Below are 17678 nucleotides of genomic sequence, written 5' to 3'. Positions count from 1 at the left end.
TAAACAGATCAGAACCAACATGAAAATTTGCAAATATATTTAATTCAAGATTTTAAAGTACAACATTATTCGATAATTATTCTGATTCAAGGGGAATCAGAATGTCAAATCCTGACTGGGCGAGAGGAGGAGCTGGGGATGGAGGAGGGTAATTAGTTCCTGAGAAACGCGATAGCTGCTGATAATACTGAAGGAGCTTATATATGTATACGGTGATAGGCGTCGTATTCCTATAGGTAGATGTGGATCAGCTGAGGGTCAGCTGATGCGAGCTTGACTAACGTGACCTGCCAGAACTAACGCTACGCTTGATATGATTTTGATTAACCTGTGAAGTATGCTTATATTTATGGAAATTTATCAGTGAGCATATCTGGGAATTTCTATTTTATTGCCTTAATTTATGACAATCATATTAGCTTTCTAACAGCATTTTGTTCAGGAAAAGACCATTATGTGCTACAAGATTTGGATGAACATGTTTAGTTCTCTACAGATCTGCAGCCATAATGTTTTCATAATTTTACATAATTCAAAAGGTAATAATTTTTGTTTCTCTAGTCCCATCTGAATGTATTCTCAATGGCCATACAGTAGCTATTCCTGTTAAACAACTGATGTGGAACATTGAAGACACTGCAGACCTCCTCTGGGCTTTGACCCTGAAAAGAGCACATTGACCTGACTGATAGGTCATTGTAAATTATATATGGCACCTGACTGGTTCAATTCTTTTTATATAGACAGCTGTGTCTTGTCTCATGTGTCTGTCACATTCATAAATGTGACCTCAGGAATATTTAATGGGAAATAGATTGAAGAAAAACAATATGCCCCAGACATTTGTATAAGGATTAAGGGAAGGTGTGTTTCTTTCAGAAGGTCAGAATGCAGTGGAGAGTGTCATTATTAGTATTCCACAGAGCAAGACAGAATGATCCAGGGAGGAGAGGAGGGGAGGAGGGGCGAGCAGAAGAAAATGAAGTGGTTAATTTGAAATGAACAAGGGTACTAGAACCTGCCCTTATAATACAGACTCCCGAAACACATTTTTTTCTTTTTTATTCTCTGACTCTTGCTATTACTGTTATACTTATTTGAACAAATCCTCTTATAATTATTAAATTGAAGCATCTAAGCCTACCTACAGCATCCATCCGTCCGTCCGTCCATCCATCCATCCAAATTGACAAAAATTGGTTGTTGCATCCTCAAAACTGTTTCTCACACACAACTATTGAGAAAACCTGAAATACAGTGCACAAACCATATGGACTACCTTTATTGTGTTTTATGTTGTCGTTTTTGGAACTTGACCTGTCCCCATTTACTTTCATTTCACGAAAAAGAGCATTTTAAATGTAATACATAATTTAGTGAACTCTCTCTCTCTCTCTCTCTCAATAACAGTTGCCCAGTGGATGTGATTTGTGGAGCGTATATATGAACTTTGCTACTAAATGTTTGGAGCCATGGGAGAGGATCATTCCCCCCTTTAGTTATAACAGTGAGTTGCCCTTCTTTGAGATGCTGGTACCCACCACAGACACGGTGAGGTATGGATACCTGATGGAAAAACTACTGTCTGTTAATCACTCTGTCCTCTTTACTGGCATCACTGGAGTGGGAAAGGTAAGACGGGCATATGTTTAATGTAATGTAAGAGTGTGTGAAGCAGTAAAGTTTTATGTTTCGTCACTAGAAACTGCTTACTAGGCTTATTGTGTGTTTTAGTCTGTTGTGGCACGGGCATTGTTGAACAGTGTCCAGGAAAAGGCAGGTTATGTCCCCGTCTACATCAACTTCTCAGCCCAAACTTCATCAGCCAGAACCCAAGAGATCATTGAGTCAAAACTGGAGAAGAAGAAAAAGAATATACTTGGTAAGGGGAATTTAGATACGATTATGGCGGGTGTGTAAACTGCCATACTTAAAATCATCTGTGTGTTTATGTATCTCAGGTGCTCCTGCTAATAAAAAGATTGTGGTGTTTGTGGATGATCTGAACATGCCAAAGTTGGACAGTTATGGCTCTCAGCCCCCTATAGAGCTACTCAGACAGTTCCAGGACTTTCATGGTTTCTATGACAGAGAAAAGTTCTTCTGGAAGGAGATACACGTAAGCAACCCAGACACATGACACATGAGAAATATTAACAGATTTGTCCTTGTTTGACTTTACTGGCCTGGCATGGGAATTGAAAATTATTTCTTACTCAAAACCGGTTTTGTTTAAAAGGAAAAATAAATAAAAATAAACAGTGTAGTTTGAATGAAGTTAAAATTTCTGTTTTGTTCGATTCTTGAAGGTCAGAATTCTTCATGAGAACGCTGGACATAACACTAAAAAGCTCCCACAGTATTACCACAAAACAAACATACAGCACAGCCACTGTAGTCTAATTTGTGATCTCTCATGAGCCACTTTTTTTTAATGAATCTTGCTCACAAATCCATCACAGTCTCATGACTCACTTGGACACCTTGAATTGATCAGAATGGATCTTGACTAAGTTTTTGTAATGCCAAAATAAACTCTTATGTGTACTTAAGTCTCTGTTATGTGTATTTAATGATATTTAAATCTAATTATTAATTGGTGTGGATTTTGGAGGTTTATTGTAAATACATATTATAATTGTTTACTAGAACCAGAATTGTTACCTTTCTTAAGATTCCCATCCCTAATCCTGGGCAACTGCTGTGAGACCAGCAGTTTGCGCAGAATCCTCAGGAACCACAATCCAATTTTATCAAGTGTTTTAATCGTTAACCATTTTCTCACTCTCTGCCTTCTCTATCGGGATAGAAAATAATGCATGTTGTAATGTTTATTATATAATAAGCGGCACTAATTCTTGATGTTTGAAGTAGCTGCTCTCATTTGATTGTTGTCTCACCTCGGGAATGATGCTTAATTATGTATTTTTCACACACCAGCATCAAGTAAACCCTCTGCTTGTTGAACACACACACTCATACACTTGTACAAACAAAGATAAAAGTGCATAATATAAACAAGGACAATTATGCGATTTGGCAAGGTTACAGAGAAATATGGTGATCTGAGACATTGCAGTCGACCTCAGTACTCATCAATCTCAAATATGAGTTACAATAAAATAAAAGACAGAAATATGACAAGAGGAAAGAACCCGCTGAGGTTTAAAAGGATGATTTGTGGTACTCAATTTAGCTTTGCCCTTGGAGAAACTGATTTGGGTTAGTGTAGCTCTTTGGTTGCTGAATTTGACACTGCTTTGACACAGCAACATTTCCTGAATGATTTTTCTGTCATTTGATAAGAAATTGGTCATTAAGTTTCTAGCTGTCAAAAGGCTCTTTTAATTTGGGTTGTAATCAATATTACATTAATTTCTTCTAGTAAAGGTTTGATGAGATTAGTGGAAGTGTCAAAAAAGTTAAATGATGTCCCTTGGATATTTTTTCATATGCACTTATTCACCATCTTCTGTCTCCTTCTCCTCCCTAAAGGATATGACTATAGCCGCAGCTTGTGCACCACCTGGTGGAGGTCGTAACCCTGTGACTCCTCGTTTCATCCGCCACTTCAGCATGCTGTGCCTCCCAACGCCCTCTGAGCACAGCCTCAAACAGATTTTTAAGGTCAGACATATGGTAGCACTCATTTTGAATGAACATTTTTCTTTTAAAAGTCAACATGAAATCAAAATTGACCTATTTACTTTTTTTAATGTTCTTGGTTTTATTGTGCTTGAGTCACCGGTGCACATTATTCCAAATAAACGTATCAACAAATCAATAACTTGCTCTGCATCTGAAACAACTTTCCTTTTTAGTTGACATTATGATTTCCAACCACCTGGCTCCATTCTGTATGTAGCATCCAGTCTTGTCCCTCTGGATAAAATCAAGTCCTGCTCTATTTTATTTTATTTTTCTCATTGAATAACCTGTTTCATTCAGAAATATGTCACATATACAGTATGCATGACAGTCAATGGGCAGCCAGCACTGTTTCATGTTGACTTTAAAGCTGTTGCATGCTGTGCCAGTCTGTTGACTTAGAAAAGGCAATGATCTTGAGCCAACTTAAGCTGTCTTCCCAAACCTGGTGAGCTGCCTACCTAGACAGCATATTAAAGCTGAAAGTATACTTCACTTGTATTTACAGCTGTTTGAAAAGGTAGGCAACATTATTAGTATTCTAAGATACCAATACCATGTGTTGGCCAAAATGTAAGGCAGAATTTCATATCCTTAGATAAGTCAGTACCAGAATGCATTGCGACAATATTTTTCTTTTTCTTCAAGATGATGGATGAGTTGAGAGAAATGTATTGTATTCAACACTGAAAAAATTCAATTAACTTGGAACTGTTTTTCCAAATATTTATTGTGTTACAGTTACTACCTTTCAATAACAAATACAAGACATTTCTGAGTCTTTTGTTTTTAAGAACACATGTCAAGTTCTGTTCTTTTCCATGATGTTGCATGTCAATCTAGCTGTTTTTGAATTCATATTATGTGAACATTCCTTAAGAATCCCTTAAGCGTCTGAATTGTGTTCAGTAGGCATGAGCCTTAACTTGCATAATTGGGCTTCCTCATTAAAGCAGCACTAGGTAACTTTTCAACCTTCATAATATATTTCCAAGACTCTTGTGATGGTACATCGACTTACAATAGGTTGAATGACACGTCTGCCATAGCCTGACGGGGTCTGTATCGTTTTTAATCATACTTTTAAACTTCGGGGTTCGGGTAGTAACCAGAGCACAAAAAGAACTACAAAATTCAACTGCTTTACGGCATAGGCTACCTCACTTCCCCCAACACGTCCTCACATGCTGTTGGACTTGTAAGTATATTGCTTATATTGTATATCACTCGGACAAGCTTTCATTCGTTGGTGTGAGCTAAAAAGCACCTGGCGTTCTTGTTGATGGATTAGTAACTTAGACATCTTCGGAGGCTAGCTGTGCTTGTTCGATCTCCGACGATTTGTAACGCGTTGTGTTTATTCCCCAATCGAACTCGTGCAACTGTCTGTCACACGTTCTACCGTCCACAGCATTACTTGATAGACAAAAATAGGACAAGAATGAGCATCAAACAGAAACAACCCGCTTACGGGGTGTTCGAGGCACACATACAATACAGACTGTGCCGAGTCAGTTAAACAGGGCGCGCGCAGCTCTTAAAGGAACACTCCACCGTTTTTTGAAATAGAGCTTATTCACCTTCTTTCCTACATTTAGATAGGTGGGCAAATGCATTTTTGTCTCAGTGCATGCATTGTTTTAGTTTGACAGGGTCGGTGCTAGCTTAGCTTAGCATAATGAATGGAATCCTTTGTTGCCAGCTAGCATGTCCTGAGTAAAAGTGATATAAAAAAAAAACACCTAATTACTTCTTGTGGCCTGCGTATTCACAACAAGTACAAATAGCGATGCAGATTAACACTAGGCGATTTCCTAGGCAGATATTGACTTATATATTAAGGACTATATTAGGGGGAAGCACAGGCGAAGCACTGCTACTTGGGCGTGATATCTCTGCGCCCAAGTAGCAGTGCTTCGCCTGTGCTTCCCCCTAATATAGTCCCAAGTCAATATCTGCATAGGAAATCGCCTAGTGTTAATCTGCATCACTATTTGTACTTGTTGTGAATACGCAGGCCACAAGAAGTAATTAGGTGGGGTTTTTTTTATTTTTATATATCACTTTTACTCAGGACATGCTAGCTGGCAACAAAGGATTCCATTCATTATGCTAAGCTAAGCTAGCGCCGACCCTGTCAAACTAAAACAATGCATGCACTGAGACAAAAATGCATTTGCCCACCTATCTAAATGTAGGAAAGAAGGTGAATAAGCCCTATTTCAAAAAACGGTGGAGTGTTCCTTTAAAGGGGACACACCTTATTTCCACTCGTTACAGCTTCCATCCCACTGAACAGGGACCGTTATACGGGGGGAGGGGATCAGGCCGTGAGTGAAGAGACTGCTCTGCGTGAGTGGTATTTACGACAGTAACATTAAATACAAGTAGTCCACAGTGACTCTAGGGGTCGTTGTTTGACCAAAACGGAATTCCTACCTAGTGGTGCTTTAAGACAACCCACTGACTAGATGAGTTTTAAAATATGCAGTTTTCCATATCTCTAGTAGCTTCCTATATAGAAAGTTGACCGCAGAGTAGCTCATTAGGAAATGGAGCTGTCCAGGGTTCTGAAGCCACAGCCTGAGAGCTGGAGTTGTCCATGGTTTTGAACTGACAGTCTAAGTGCATTAATTGGTCAATGCTGGAGCTGTCCATAGTGGTAAAGGTCTTCAGACAAACTTTACGCTTAGAAATATTACTATCCTAAACTCTATGCTTGCTGTGCACACTGACTTCTGTTCTTATATGTGCATGTTTGTAGGCAATTTTAGAGGGTTTCCTCACTGAATTTCCCGTAGCAGTGAAGCAGGCAGCTGACAACATTGTGGATGCTGCTGTTGAGATCTACCATCGTATGAGTGTAGACCTGCTGCCTACACCAGCAAAATCTCACTACGTTTTCAACCTTAGAGACCTCTCTAAATGTGTGCAAGGTAAGAGACACAGACAAGTGTACAAACACACTTCTTCAGAGACATTTCAGACATTTGCAAAGAATATAAATTATTTATTTATATTTATATTTATATAGCGCCTTTAACCAAGGCGCTGAACAATTTTTTAAACTAAGCGGTACATTGAAAAGAAAAAGCTGAAGGAAGAAGGTACGTTTATTGGGCAAGGGTGAGTAAGTAGGGTGGTGCTACAGTGAGAACAGAGGCTATGGCAGGGTTGGGCAAGCAAGCAGAGTCCTGACCGGGGTTCGGGGCTAGGATACGCAGGGATACGCAGCTAGGGTGAAAAGATTTAAGGGAGGAGCAAAAACTGCATAGTGTAGGGGACTGTTTTATATGGAGTGGGAGTTTATTCCAATGAAGAGGAGCCAGGAGGGAGAAGGAATGGAAACGGGATTGGGCACAGGGTGAGGGTGGGACCGAGAGGGACAGCAGAGATTGAGAGCGTAAAGGACTGGAGGGAACATAGTAGGTGATAAGTGCAGCAAGTTAGGGTGGGGCAAGACCATGGAGGGATTTGTAGACTAGGGTAAGGAATTTAAATAAGCAGCAATAGTAAACAGGGAGCCAGTGTAGCTGGTGGAGAAGAGGGGAGGTATGAGAGGAGTAGGGGAGGTTGAATAGAAGGGGAGGGTAAAAAAAGGATTTCGGTTATGATGGGTTGAGAAGGAGGTATTGGCAAGCCATCCAAGATTGGATAGACGTCAAACAAGCAGTTATACGGGCAGAGAGGTCAGGGGTGAAGCAAAGAAATGGTGGGGAAAATTAAATGAAGAAATTATAGCTTTAAGAGGTGAGGTGTACAGAGAGAATAACAAGGGTCCAAGGACAGAGCCCTGGGGAACACCAACAGTCAGAGGGGAGGGGGGATAAGTGAAGCTGTTGAAAGCAACAGCAGATGTGCGGGAAGATGGGTATGAGTGCAGCCAGCTAAGGGGTGTTCCAGAAATGCAGAGGTTGGAAAGGGTGGAGAGGAGAATGGAATGATCGACTGTGTCAAAGGCAGAGGAGAGATCAAGGAGAATGAGAATTGAAGAGAGGCCAGCATGAGAGGAGTTGGCCAGATGATTCTGGACAGTGAGGAGAGCAGTCTCTGTGGAATGGGAAGGACGGAAACCAGATTGGAATCGGGGGTAGAGGGAGTTGACGGATATGTATTGTGATAGGCGTATGTGAACTAGACGCTCAAGGAGTTTTGAAAAATATGGAAGAAGAGAGATTGGGCGGTAGTTGGCAGGGCAGGCAGGGTCGAGAGTGTTTTTTTTTAACAGTTTATAACAGTAACAATTTATAAATTGCTCACACAAATCACAATGCATCCATAACTCATAGCCTTTTTGTCCAGAGTATTTGGGTCTAGTGCTTAAATACACCAAGGGTTTGTAAAGAGCTTCTTTTGTTTTTGAGCTTCCTAATGGCCAATAAAAATGCTCTTTCGTAATTTGACAGGAGACTTGGGGGCTGCTAAAATGTTCTTTTATCCTTTAGGACCCATCCAGGTGCTGAATTGTAGGCTTGTGTAAATACTGACAATGTAAACTAAAACCAATCAGCACAACCACCATTGTGTTTTTATGTGTGTTTTTATTAACAAAAGGTCACAGACAAGTTCATCTATTACTGTTCATTGATCTGTAGACACAGAATTGATTCTTTACCAGAAGTCATTCTTATAAAATGAAAGACATAATGAAGAATCTTTATTTATGTTAAAGAAAATCATATAAATTCTCTATTCTTCTGTATGTGTGTTTCTGTATAGGTATGTTGCAGTGTGAGCCAACTACAGTGAGAGATCAAACACAGATCTTTCGTTTGTTCTGTCACGAGTGTCAACGTGTCTTCCACGATCGACTCATCAACAACGAGGACAAGAGCTATTTCAATACTATGATCTCTGAAATGGCCAGTGAGTCTCTGACTCTTTAATCCTTTTCACTGTTAATCTCTTAGTCCAGTTTAGTCCAGACATCTTTGAAAGCATATATTCTTAATGGAATATTGCAATACAATATATGTTGAAATGTCTTTCAGTAGGTGGGTAGAGAGGTGGTCACAAAGTCGAAAAACATTATTTTAATTTTAATAGCTGCATCATGATGTATAAAAGCTGTTTTATTACATATGCTGATGTCGTAAAACGCTAATTGTAATTCATACTTATAGTTAAACTCATAATTGCAGCCTCAAAGTCCCCCTGTAGTCAATTTTATCCCTTAAAACTCACCTTTGATCACCAAAATGACATATTTAAAAGTTTTTTTTTTTTTTTCTTGAAAAAAATTTCTTAATGCCTTAAAATAGCTTGAATGTAAATCTAGACCCTTGCGATCTCAAACCACGTTTTTGAGACTGTCTTTGGTTCACTGCAGTTTTAAGAAGAAAATACTCAGCAATGGTGTTGACTTATGAATTTGCACATGGTTTGTCTTAAAGCATTTTAAAAACACCACATAGACATATAAATAAATTTAAAAGCTTGATTTTCACCACAGGGGGACTTTAAAAGAATTTTTCAAACATTAGTTTATGAGATTTAACTTCTTAGAAAGAGGCAAGTAGGTCAGATTAAAACAATGTTATAATCCTTCTCATTTTGCAGTGTGACTTATCAGAATGTTCTTTTGTTTTGCCCCCAGTCTGTCACCCTTTACCTTAAACTTTAGTACCCTAAACTGCTCCTTTTGTCCAACAGGTAAACATTTCAGCATAAACATAGAGCCAATGTACTTTGTGAACCAGCCCATAATTTTTGGAGATTTTATCAAGGTAAAAAATACTTTGGGGATTGTTCTGACTGTTTTGCATCTGTCAGTGGAATGCTTTAAGTGTGTTTACATTTTACTGTTTTAAACTGCAGTATTTAGCTAGTTAGAGCAATAGTCATCTTTTTGATTAGGGTCCTTTTTTGATTTAATGATGTTTAGATAGGATTTTCTTATTAAATTATTGAATGCATATTGTGCAGGTTGGAGCAGACAAGGCTGACCGTGTCTATGAGGATCTAACGGACATGAAAAAGATTCAACAGGTGCTGCAGGACTACCTGGATGACTACAACACGACCTTTGCCAAGGAAACCAAGCTTGTGTTCTTCCAAGATGCCATTGAACACGTGTCTCGGTAAGCAAGCAGCTTGCCTTTTCATCTGGTGATCTCAAAAGAAGGTGTTCAGATGACCCCGCCATTCAGCCTGGGCATCGTGATCAGTTTACTAATAGAATGTTTTTTATCAACCACCCAGTTGACCTTCTTTTCTTACCATACATCTCTTCCCCTGTCAACAGAATCGCCCGCATGATTCGGCAAGAACGTGGCAATGCCCTGTTGGTTGGTGTGGGGGGCACAGGAAAGCAATCTCTAACACGTCTGGCTGCTCACATGTGTGGTTATCGCTGCTTTCAGATTGAGTTGTGCCGTGGTTATAATTACGAGAGCTTCCACGAAGATCTGCGTAAACTTTACAGAATGGCAGGTGTGGAAGGCCAGGACATGGTCTTCCTCTTTACAGATACGCAGGTACAATCAAAGAATCTGTTTATAAATGGTCTATTATAATTCTATACGATTTTGTACAAATAACAACTAAAACACTAAAAACTAAAATCAGCCATTTTAAATGCTACAAGTAAACGTATGCATCACAATATAATAATGAACTGTATGGATATTTATTTAGAGATTTGCTAAAGGTTACATTTAACTTTTAAATGATTAGTGTTTTTAAATATTAACTGGAATGACTGCAAAGGCTTTCTGAATATAAAAACAGGGGAAATGATCATGTACAATCAATAACCAATATTGTCCAATTTACTTTGAAAAAGTATGTAAAATCAGCCTATAACTGATATGTTACCAATATTGTGCATACATATTGTCAGTCCCAAACGCTAAAGGTGATGATATACAGGGCAACTTTTTTGGCAATGTTGCTGGGCAATGTTGCCGTCAACGGGCAACCAGGTGAGATACAGGGCTCACGACCGATCTAAAGTATCCAGATAGAAATTCTCAATGGGAAAGTGCCCAAGCAACATTGCCTGGCAACATTGCTCAAAAATGTTGCCCTGTGTATCATCACTTTTACTGTACATAGAATATAGGAAAATATGAGATATAAATGTTAGCTTATTTTCAATTTGTGTCCCTCAAAAGCATCTGCATCCGTGACATTTCTGCTCTATTCTGTCCTTTCAACAGGGGCAACAGCTATTGTCCGAATGTTTTCAATGTCAGTTCAATGCCAGTTTACAAATTTCTTTTTATGAGTTTTTTTGTTGTTGATTGATTGATGTGAGTTAAAATAAGGGTCTAGAAATTGGAATGCTTGCCCCAGTCTGACCCAAAACCGCACCTCTCCAACATCCTCCTGTATCCAATTCAAAAGTTATGATTTATTGATATCCTGATATGAATCTGGATGCAGAGAGGTTTTCTCCGAGCTGTGGAGTAGACAGTAGGTCATCTGTTATGACTCCGGGCCCTCTGCCAGTACTGTAGTACTGGCTTGCCTCATGAAAGCAGAAAATGCTACTGCTTTGTGATTCAGCATTCAGGTTTGGCAGCAGTAATGACCCCCTAAATTATTTCATGTGCAGTTCCTAACGAGACAGACACAGACTGGTGCTATAGACATGAGATATATGTTGTGAAGTGTGCGTGTGTGTGCTTGTGTGCCCATCTGTACAGTTATTTACTAATGGGAATAAGAATCTTTGATTGTAGGCTGTTTTAAATGTCATTTATTTGAGTGTTTTGATAGACTTAAGGGAGTAAACTTAAGGAAGAGTCACACAGTCGAAACATTGTTTTTCAAACTTGCCCTTAGAGTGTGTGTGACCTTCCAGTTTAAATTCTATATCTGAAATACCCACGAGTGTGTGTGTGTGTGTATGCAGACCAAAGTGTGATAGGTTTGAGTGAGGAACAGAATGAAAATTAAGTAATCATCCACTGAAAATGTTCCTCTCTGATTAATTATCTCATTTATAACGTATTCAAACTCAGTCCTTCAAGACATGCCAGATTTTAAATCAATGATGCCAAATGGCATTAATTCTTAAAAGTGATGCATCAGAATGTTTAAATCTTTGTTGGCCAAATGATATTGTTTGACCATGCGATTTTGTTTTCTGCAATCTGCTTCAGATTGTGGTAGAAGAGTTCCTGGAGGACATTAATAACATGCTGAATTCTGGTGAAGTACCAAACCTCTTTGAGAAGGATGAACTAAAACAGGTGCTGGCTGCCATTAGCCCCAAGGCCAAAGAAGCTGGCATTTCTGAGGGAAACAGGGATGAGGTATGTGATGCAACCAATAACCATCCAATCTCGCAACATGACCTTAAACAAAACATTGTGCAAATCGTCACTATTTGTTCTCAGCTGGTCTACTGTTCTGTTTAGAGGTCAGTTGTCTAATCTCTGTTTATGTCTTTGTGTCTCAAGGTCTTCCAATTCTTTATCTCTCGTGTTCGTGAGAAGTTGCATATAGTGCTGTGCATGAGCCCTGTGGGCGACTCCTTCCGCTCACGATGCCGCATGTTCCCATCGCTAGTTAACTGCTGCACCATCGACTGGTTTGTACAGGTGAGAACCCGCCTCTTCCCTTTTATCACTCCCTTATCCTTTCAGACAGAATCTTACTTTTGCTTCTTCAAACCAAAATTACTGAGCAGTGAATTAATTTTAACAACTTCACCACTAAACCGCTGTGCCTGTGAAAACCCTGTGTTCTATTCAGATTCCACCCGCAACCACACTTAACCAGCTGCTGTATGTGCTGGAATAGTACTTCACTGTGCATATTTAAATTAAGTTTGCACACGTTTCCTCATGTTTCATAGAGAGGAAACATGGGTGTACTAAAAAGAATAACGGTGACTTAATTTAAATATGCACAGGCACATCACATACAGTAATGGCTTATTACAGATAGTGCCTTATTTACAAAAATCAGTGCTAATTACAAAAAGCTGGTGGTAAGCAGAGTTTCAAACGGGTCGCAATAACGTCATGCAAATACCGTGCGGCACTAATGGTATGTTCAAGTCCTTTTTGGAAGTTCATATTTACGTAGTGGGAAGCCGTGTCACTTTCATCGGAGTAAGATGGCGGTGTACTTACTCTTAATTAATTAGACAAAAATACAGCAGGTTCTTAAACTTTAGTTCTAGAAAATGAACAACAAAAAAATGTGCATCCTGTGTGTTTTGTTTATTTATGTTTTTAATTAATTTATGAAGCCACTGCAAACTTTATTGTTATATATTATATTGTTATATTATAATGTTATCATAATCTGTGCAGGCAATTAGCTTACTTCACTGTAAATAGAAAAGCCTGACAATATCACTGCCAAATACAGTACCTTTAAGTATTGTGGTAGTCCGCTATGTTTCTCACTGACATGCCTCAAACTTGTAAAGATCGGGGCTTAAAGAAAATCCACCTCAACTACTGTTCAAGCATTTTTTAAACAATTGTTCTTAAAAAATAAAAAAATCATAGAAACCTATTTTTAGATCGCTATATTTCTGACACTGTTAGTTTTAGAATGAGACCAAACAGTATAATTAAACAGAATAATTTATTAACTCAAATTATGTGTTGCAAGAAATTCTACAAATATGCCTTCAAATGCTCTGACTAGTCTGCTCTGACTAGCTCTGACTCTGAACATCAGGATTATGAGCACATCTATTCTCCAGGGCCAATCTGTCCAGTAATAGCATGGAACATTGATAAGGGAAATTGCTACCCCAGTCCCTACACATATTAAAGAGTCACTTATGCCAGACAGGCAGCAGCATACTATGACGATAAGGAGCTGTCATCCTTGTATATACTTTTATGCTTTAAAAAGACTACTTATGCATTTCGTCCTCACTCATCCCTACACTTCAGTTCAGTTTTCACACAGTTTTTGCTGGTTTTGGTTCAGGCCCTGAGAGAGAGAGAGAGAGAGAGAGAGAGAGAGAGGGGGAGATGGAAAATGAGTAAATGAAACAGTCAAAGATTGTGCTATTTTAAGCTAAATTAATAGATCTTAGTCAGATTATTGAATTTGGTTCAACCAGACTTTCAACCATATTGAATTTGATGCAGATAAAAACGAGACTGTGACTTACAATGGGACGCACTGTATAAAGGTCCTAGATCACATAATTTTCACAAATGACAACTTTTTAAACTGGTTCTTGGAGTTTTTGTCTACTGATAGTTTTTTTCCGGAAAGACGTTTTGACAGTGGAACAGTCGTATGTTGTTAAACAACAGTATAATCCATTAAACGCACTGTACCTCACTGCCTCGTTTTCATTCTTATCATAAATTAAATATGCTGCTACCCTGACTAGGCTATAAAGGGTATTATACAACAGTTAGTTCTCATCCTTGAATCTTGATTGGCTGAGTGGCGTTTCAAGGGTGAGTAACTCCAAATCTTTATAGTAAAAAATGGGGGAATGGTGGGGGAATCAAAATCCACAATCGCAAATAAATTGTCATATTTTAAAATAAATGGGTTTATAAAACTGCGATTGATCTAGGAGATTGAATGGAAAAACCAATACATATTTTGCAGCAATCTCTAAAATAAATATTTGTAAAAAAAAAAAAAAATATGATTGGCTATATGGACATGTAAAATGCATAAACTTATTTTATAAATGTTTATAAACATACACCACAATCACATAGAATATTTTAATAGAATAAATTTAGATTTAATTGTGAAAAATTTCTGAACACTTAAAGAAGACCTATTATGCTTTTTTACATTTTTACATTTTGAACTTGTTGCTGTGAAAAATGAAAAATGTTGTTTATATTAGTTATAAAGCACTAAGTCCACTCCTAAGGGAGTTATTCTTTATATCAGTAAGCACTCTTCTGAACTCCCTGAAATGCCTTGATTGTAGTCTTGAGGTTTCTTCCGTGAACGTAAACGTCACAAAAACATATTCCTCATTTAAATAATTCCTGCCCAAGGCATACAAAATCAAGACTTTGTAAAAGGGCATAATATGGCCTCTTTAATATTAGCTTTTTCTTTAGATTTCGTGGACACAAATGGTACTTATTTATAGAATGACGCAGAGACGGAAATCTGATTCTAAAAAAGGGAGGGGGCTTCACACACATACAGATGCTCTGGCCCCATCATTCAATATCTTTTTGTCTCCATTCATTTGTTTCATTCTATTATCTAATGAGACGCATGTTGACTGACCTCTGTGGGCTGTTGCGTACCACAAGGTGTTCTGCTAATTGCTATAAAGTGTGTGTAGTGCGTTTGCATCTAGTGTCGATTTTATTTGTTGTGTTGTCTGTTGTAGTGTTGTGATTGTGGGTGTGATGAATGACTCAGCGCTGGCTAACTGCAGCTGCTCATTAGCGTTAAGCTGCAAGCCCATACGGCTGTTCACCCTGCTTTTATTTGCTTATTTGTTTCCATCACCGCGTGTTTGTTTACTTGTGTATAAACACATGCTCACACTCGCCCCACATATTTCAAGGTGACAGCTATGGTTCTTGCTGGATGAAATGAAAGAATAGTTTATTATAATGTCTTCAGTGCGATCTGCATGATATTTTTGTACTTGGTTTGTGGAAGCTAATATATTACCATACATAAAAAAGTCATAAAAAGGAAATGAACATTTAAAGGAATATTGCATCCAAAAACGAAAAAACAACATATGCAATTCACTCTGTGAAATGTTAGAAAATGTAACTGACTGCCACAAATGTATTCTTTCTTTCCATGTTTATTTTTCAGTGGCCTCGTGAGGCTTTGCTTTCTGTGTCCCAGACCTTCTTTCAGAACGTGGATTTTGGCAGTGAGGAGATGAAGCAGTGTTTTTCAGAGATGTGTGTAGAGATCCATGTTAGTGTGTCTGACATGGCAGAACGTTTTTACTCTGAACTGCGCAGACACTACTACACCACGCCCACCTCCTATTTAGAGCTCATTAACCTATACCTGAGCATGCTGGGAGAAAAGAGACAACAGCTGCAGGCGGTGAGGAGGCGAAGCTATGGATGAGCAATGCAAGATGCATACATATTTGATGTTGTTTCATCATTACTTAAAATTGTGAACTTATAACACTATTCTAAAATAAATTTCAAGACAAAAGGATATCTTTTAAAATATTTAATTCATGGATGTTGCAACTTGATCATTTTTTAGGGTAAAGGCCACATCTAAGCTAGACAAAGAAAGAAATGTTTGGAATGTAACATGTATTTGTTTGCATAGGCACGAGATCGCGTGAAAAATGGTCTTACTAAATTGCTGGAGACAAATGAATTAGTTGATAAGATGAAGCAAGACCTCTCTGCACTGGAGCCCGTGCTTGAACAGAAATCGATTGATGTCAATGCTCTGATGGAGAAGCTTGCTGTGGACCAAGACAGCGCTGACCAGGTGTGTGTATTAATAATAATACAACCATTCTGCCTCTCTTTACACAGGATCTCTCAATTACCTGTATATTAATTCTATTTTTTTCCACTTGAAATGTTGTCCACTTTGAAAATCCCCAAACAAATTATTGCTTTTTTATTTTTCATACATATTCAATAATACTCGTAAAAGTATATGTTCTAACAGTTAAGATTTGCTTTTATTGACCTCTTTACTTGTAGGTGCGTAGGGTTGTGAAGGAGGATGAAGCTTTAGCTAAGGTAAAGGCAGAGGAGACTCAGGCCATCGCGGAAGATGCACAGCGTGATCTGGATGAGGCTCTGCCTGCACTCGATAGTGCCAATAAGGCCCTGAATTCCCTGGATAAAGCTGACATATCAGAGATCCGTGTCTTCACCAAACCACCAGACCTCGTCATGACTGTAATGGAGGCGGTGTGCATTCTGCTCAACAACAAGTGAGTTTTATCTTTATATTATATTGTATTATATTTAGTTAGAGTCCTAAAACCCAGAAATGAGTTAACAGTAGCTATGTTTCAATCCAAAGGTGCGAATTTAACCTTTGTGCATAATTAAAGTATAGCATAAAAAGTTTGCAGATAAAGCACCTTTTCCATCTCGTGTTTCATTCAAAAACACTGATTCATCCAATAACGAATCAAGTCTTGATGAATGAGACTGACTCCATTAAAATCATTTTTTATTTTGTTCAAATTTGTTCAAACAAATCTTTTTAAATAGACCAGTGTTTCCCAACCCTTTTTCAGTCACGGCACCCTTTGAAAATTATCAAAACTCTTTGGCACCCTACACTAGTGTTGTCACGATACTACTTTGATACGATACCTTGAAATGTATCGATTTTCAATACCACAGTGACAGGGAAGAACCACCTACTGTCATATAGATATTTTTAATATTATCTAATTTTTTTGTCCATCCATTGAAAGTCTAGGAATCAGTCATGTCACTGACCCCCGCAATTCAACGCCGAAAACTTACGATTGGCATTATTATTATAAATTTGTGTGCGTTATTTGTTGTTATTAGAGACATCCGAGATTGATGGTACATACTTTTTTTTTTTTTTACACATTTTTGTCATTTTAAAAAATTTTAGGGTTAGGGTTAGGGTTATTTTTACACGGCACCCCGGTTGGGAAATGCTGAAATAGACTAAAGCAATTACCATTTTGTCAGAACCTCTAGTTTGCATGTTATTTTGTTTAGTTGTCTGATGTTTTTTTTCTTCAGAATTGTGGGAGAATCACAATCTTCATTTTTTACACACAAAAAATCATGATTCTCAATTTATCCAGAATTGTGCAGCTGTAGTATTTATTTAAACACAGTTTTATGTCTTAAGTGAAAGTAGACACAGGGTTCCCACTGGTCCTTGAAATCCTTGAAAGTTTGTGAATCTGAAAAAATGTTTTCAAGGCCCTGGAAAGTTTTTGAAAATAAACATACATAGATACAGGTCCTTGAAAGTGCTTGAATATATTTTATGCAATATGTTTTCTGGAAAAAAATCCATATTCACTCCGGTCCGCTAATGTGTTATTTCGCCAACACTTCATGGCCTATGCATACTAGCTTGCTTGATTTACGTTAGTTACGCGCATTTACGCGTTA

The 17678-nt window shown here is 38.2% G+C and overlaps 1 protein-coding gene across 1 annotated transcript in view; it reads left to right on the top strand.

The window, feature by feature from the left end:
* Positions 1 to 17678, top strand: part of dnah6 (dynein, axonemal, heavy chain 6) — a gene marked incomplete at its 5' end in the record, with an annotated part of 92682 nt that overhangs the window by 31155 nt on the left and 43849 nt on the right. Inside the window, 14 exons of the mRNA XM_084096230.1 lie at positions 1411 to 1632; positions 1735 to 1882; positions 1962 to 2119; positions 3496 to 3627; positions 6413 to 6584; positions 8368 to 8514; positions 9301 to 9374; positions 9574 to 9728; positions 9893 to 10124; positions 11757 to 11909; positions 12057 to 12197; positions 15391 to 15633; positions 15874 to 16041; positions 16263 to 16498. Of these exons, the coding sequence (XP_083952356.1) occupies positions 1411 to 1632; positions 1735 to 1882; positions 1962 to 2119; positions 3496 to 3627; positions 6413 to 6584; positions 8368 to 8514; positions 9301 to 9374; positions 9574 to 9728; positions 9893 to 10124; positions 11757 to 11909; positions 12057 to 12197; positions 15391 to 15633; positions 15874 to 16041; positions 16263 to 16498 (2381 nt within the window). The remainder of the gene's footprint in view (positions 1 to 1410; positions 1633 to 1734; positions 1883 to 1961; positions 2120 to 3495; positions 3628 to 6412; positions 6585 to 8367; positions 8515 to 9300; positions 9375 to 9573; positions 9729 to 9892; positions 10125 to 11756; positions 11910 to 12056; positions 12198 to 15390; positions 15634 to 15873; positions 16042 to 16262; positions 16499 to 17678) is intronic.

The sequence above is a fragment of the Abramis brama genome, assembly GCF_963993115.1.
Source record: "Abramis brama genome assembly, chromosome: 2".
In the NCBI taxonomy this organism is placed as follows: domain Eukaryota; kingdom Metazoa; phylum Chordata; class Actinopteri; order Cypriniformes; family Leuciscidae; genus Abramis; species Abramis brama.
This window is presented reverse-complemented; position numbering and strand designations above follow the sequence as displayed.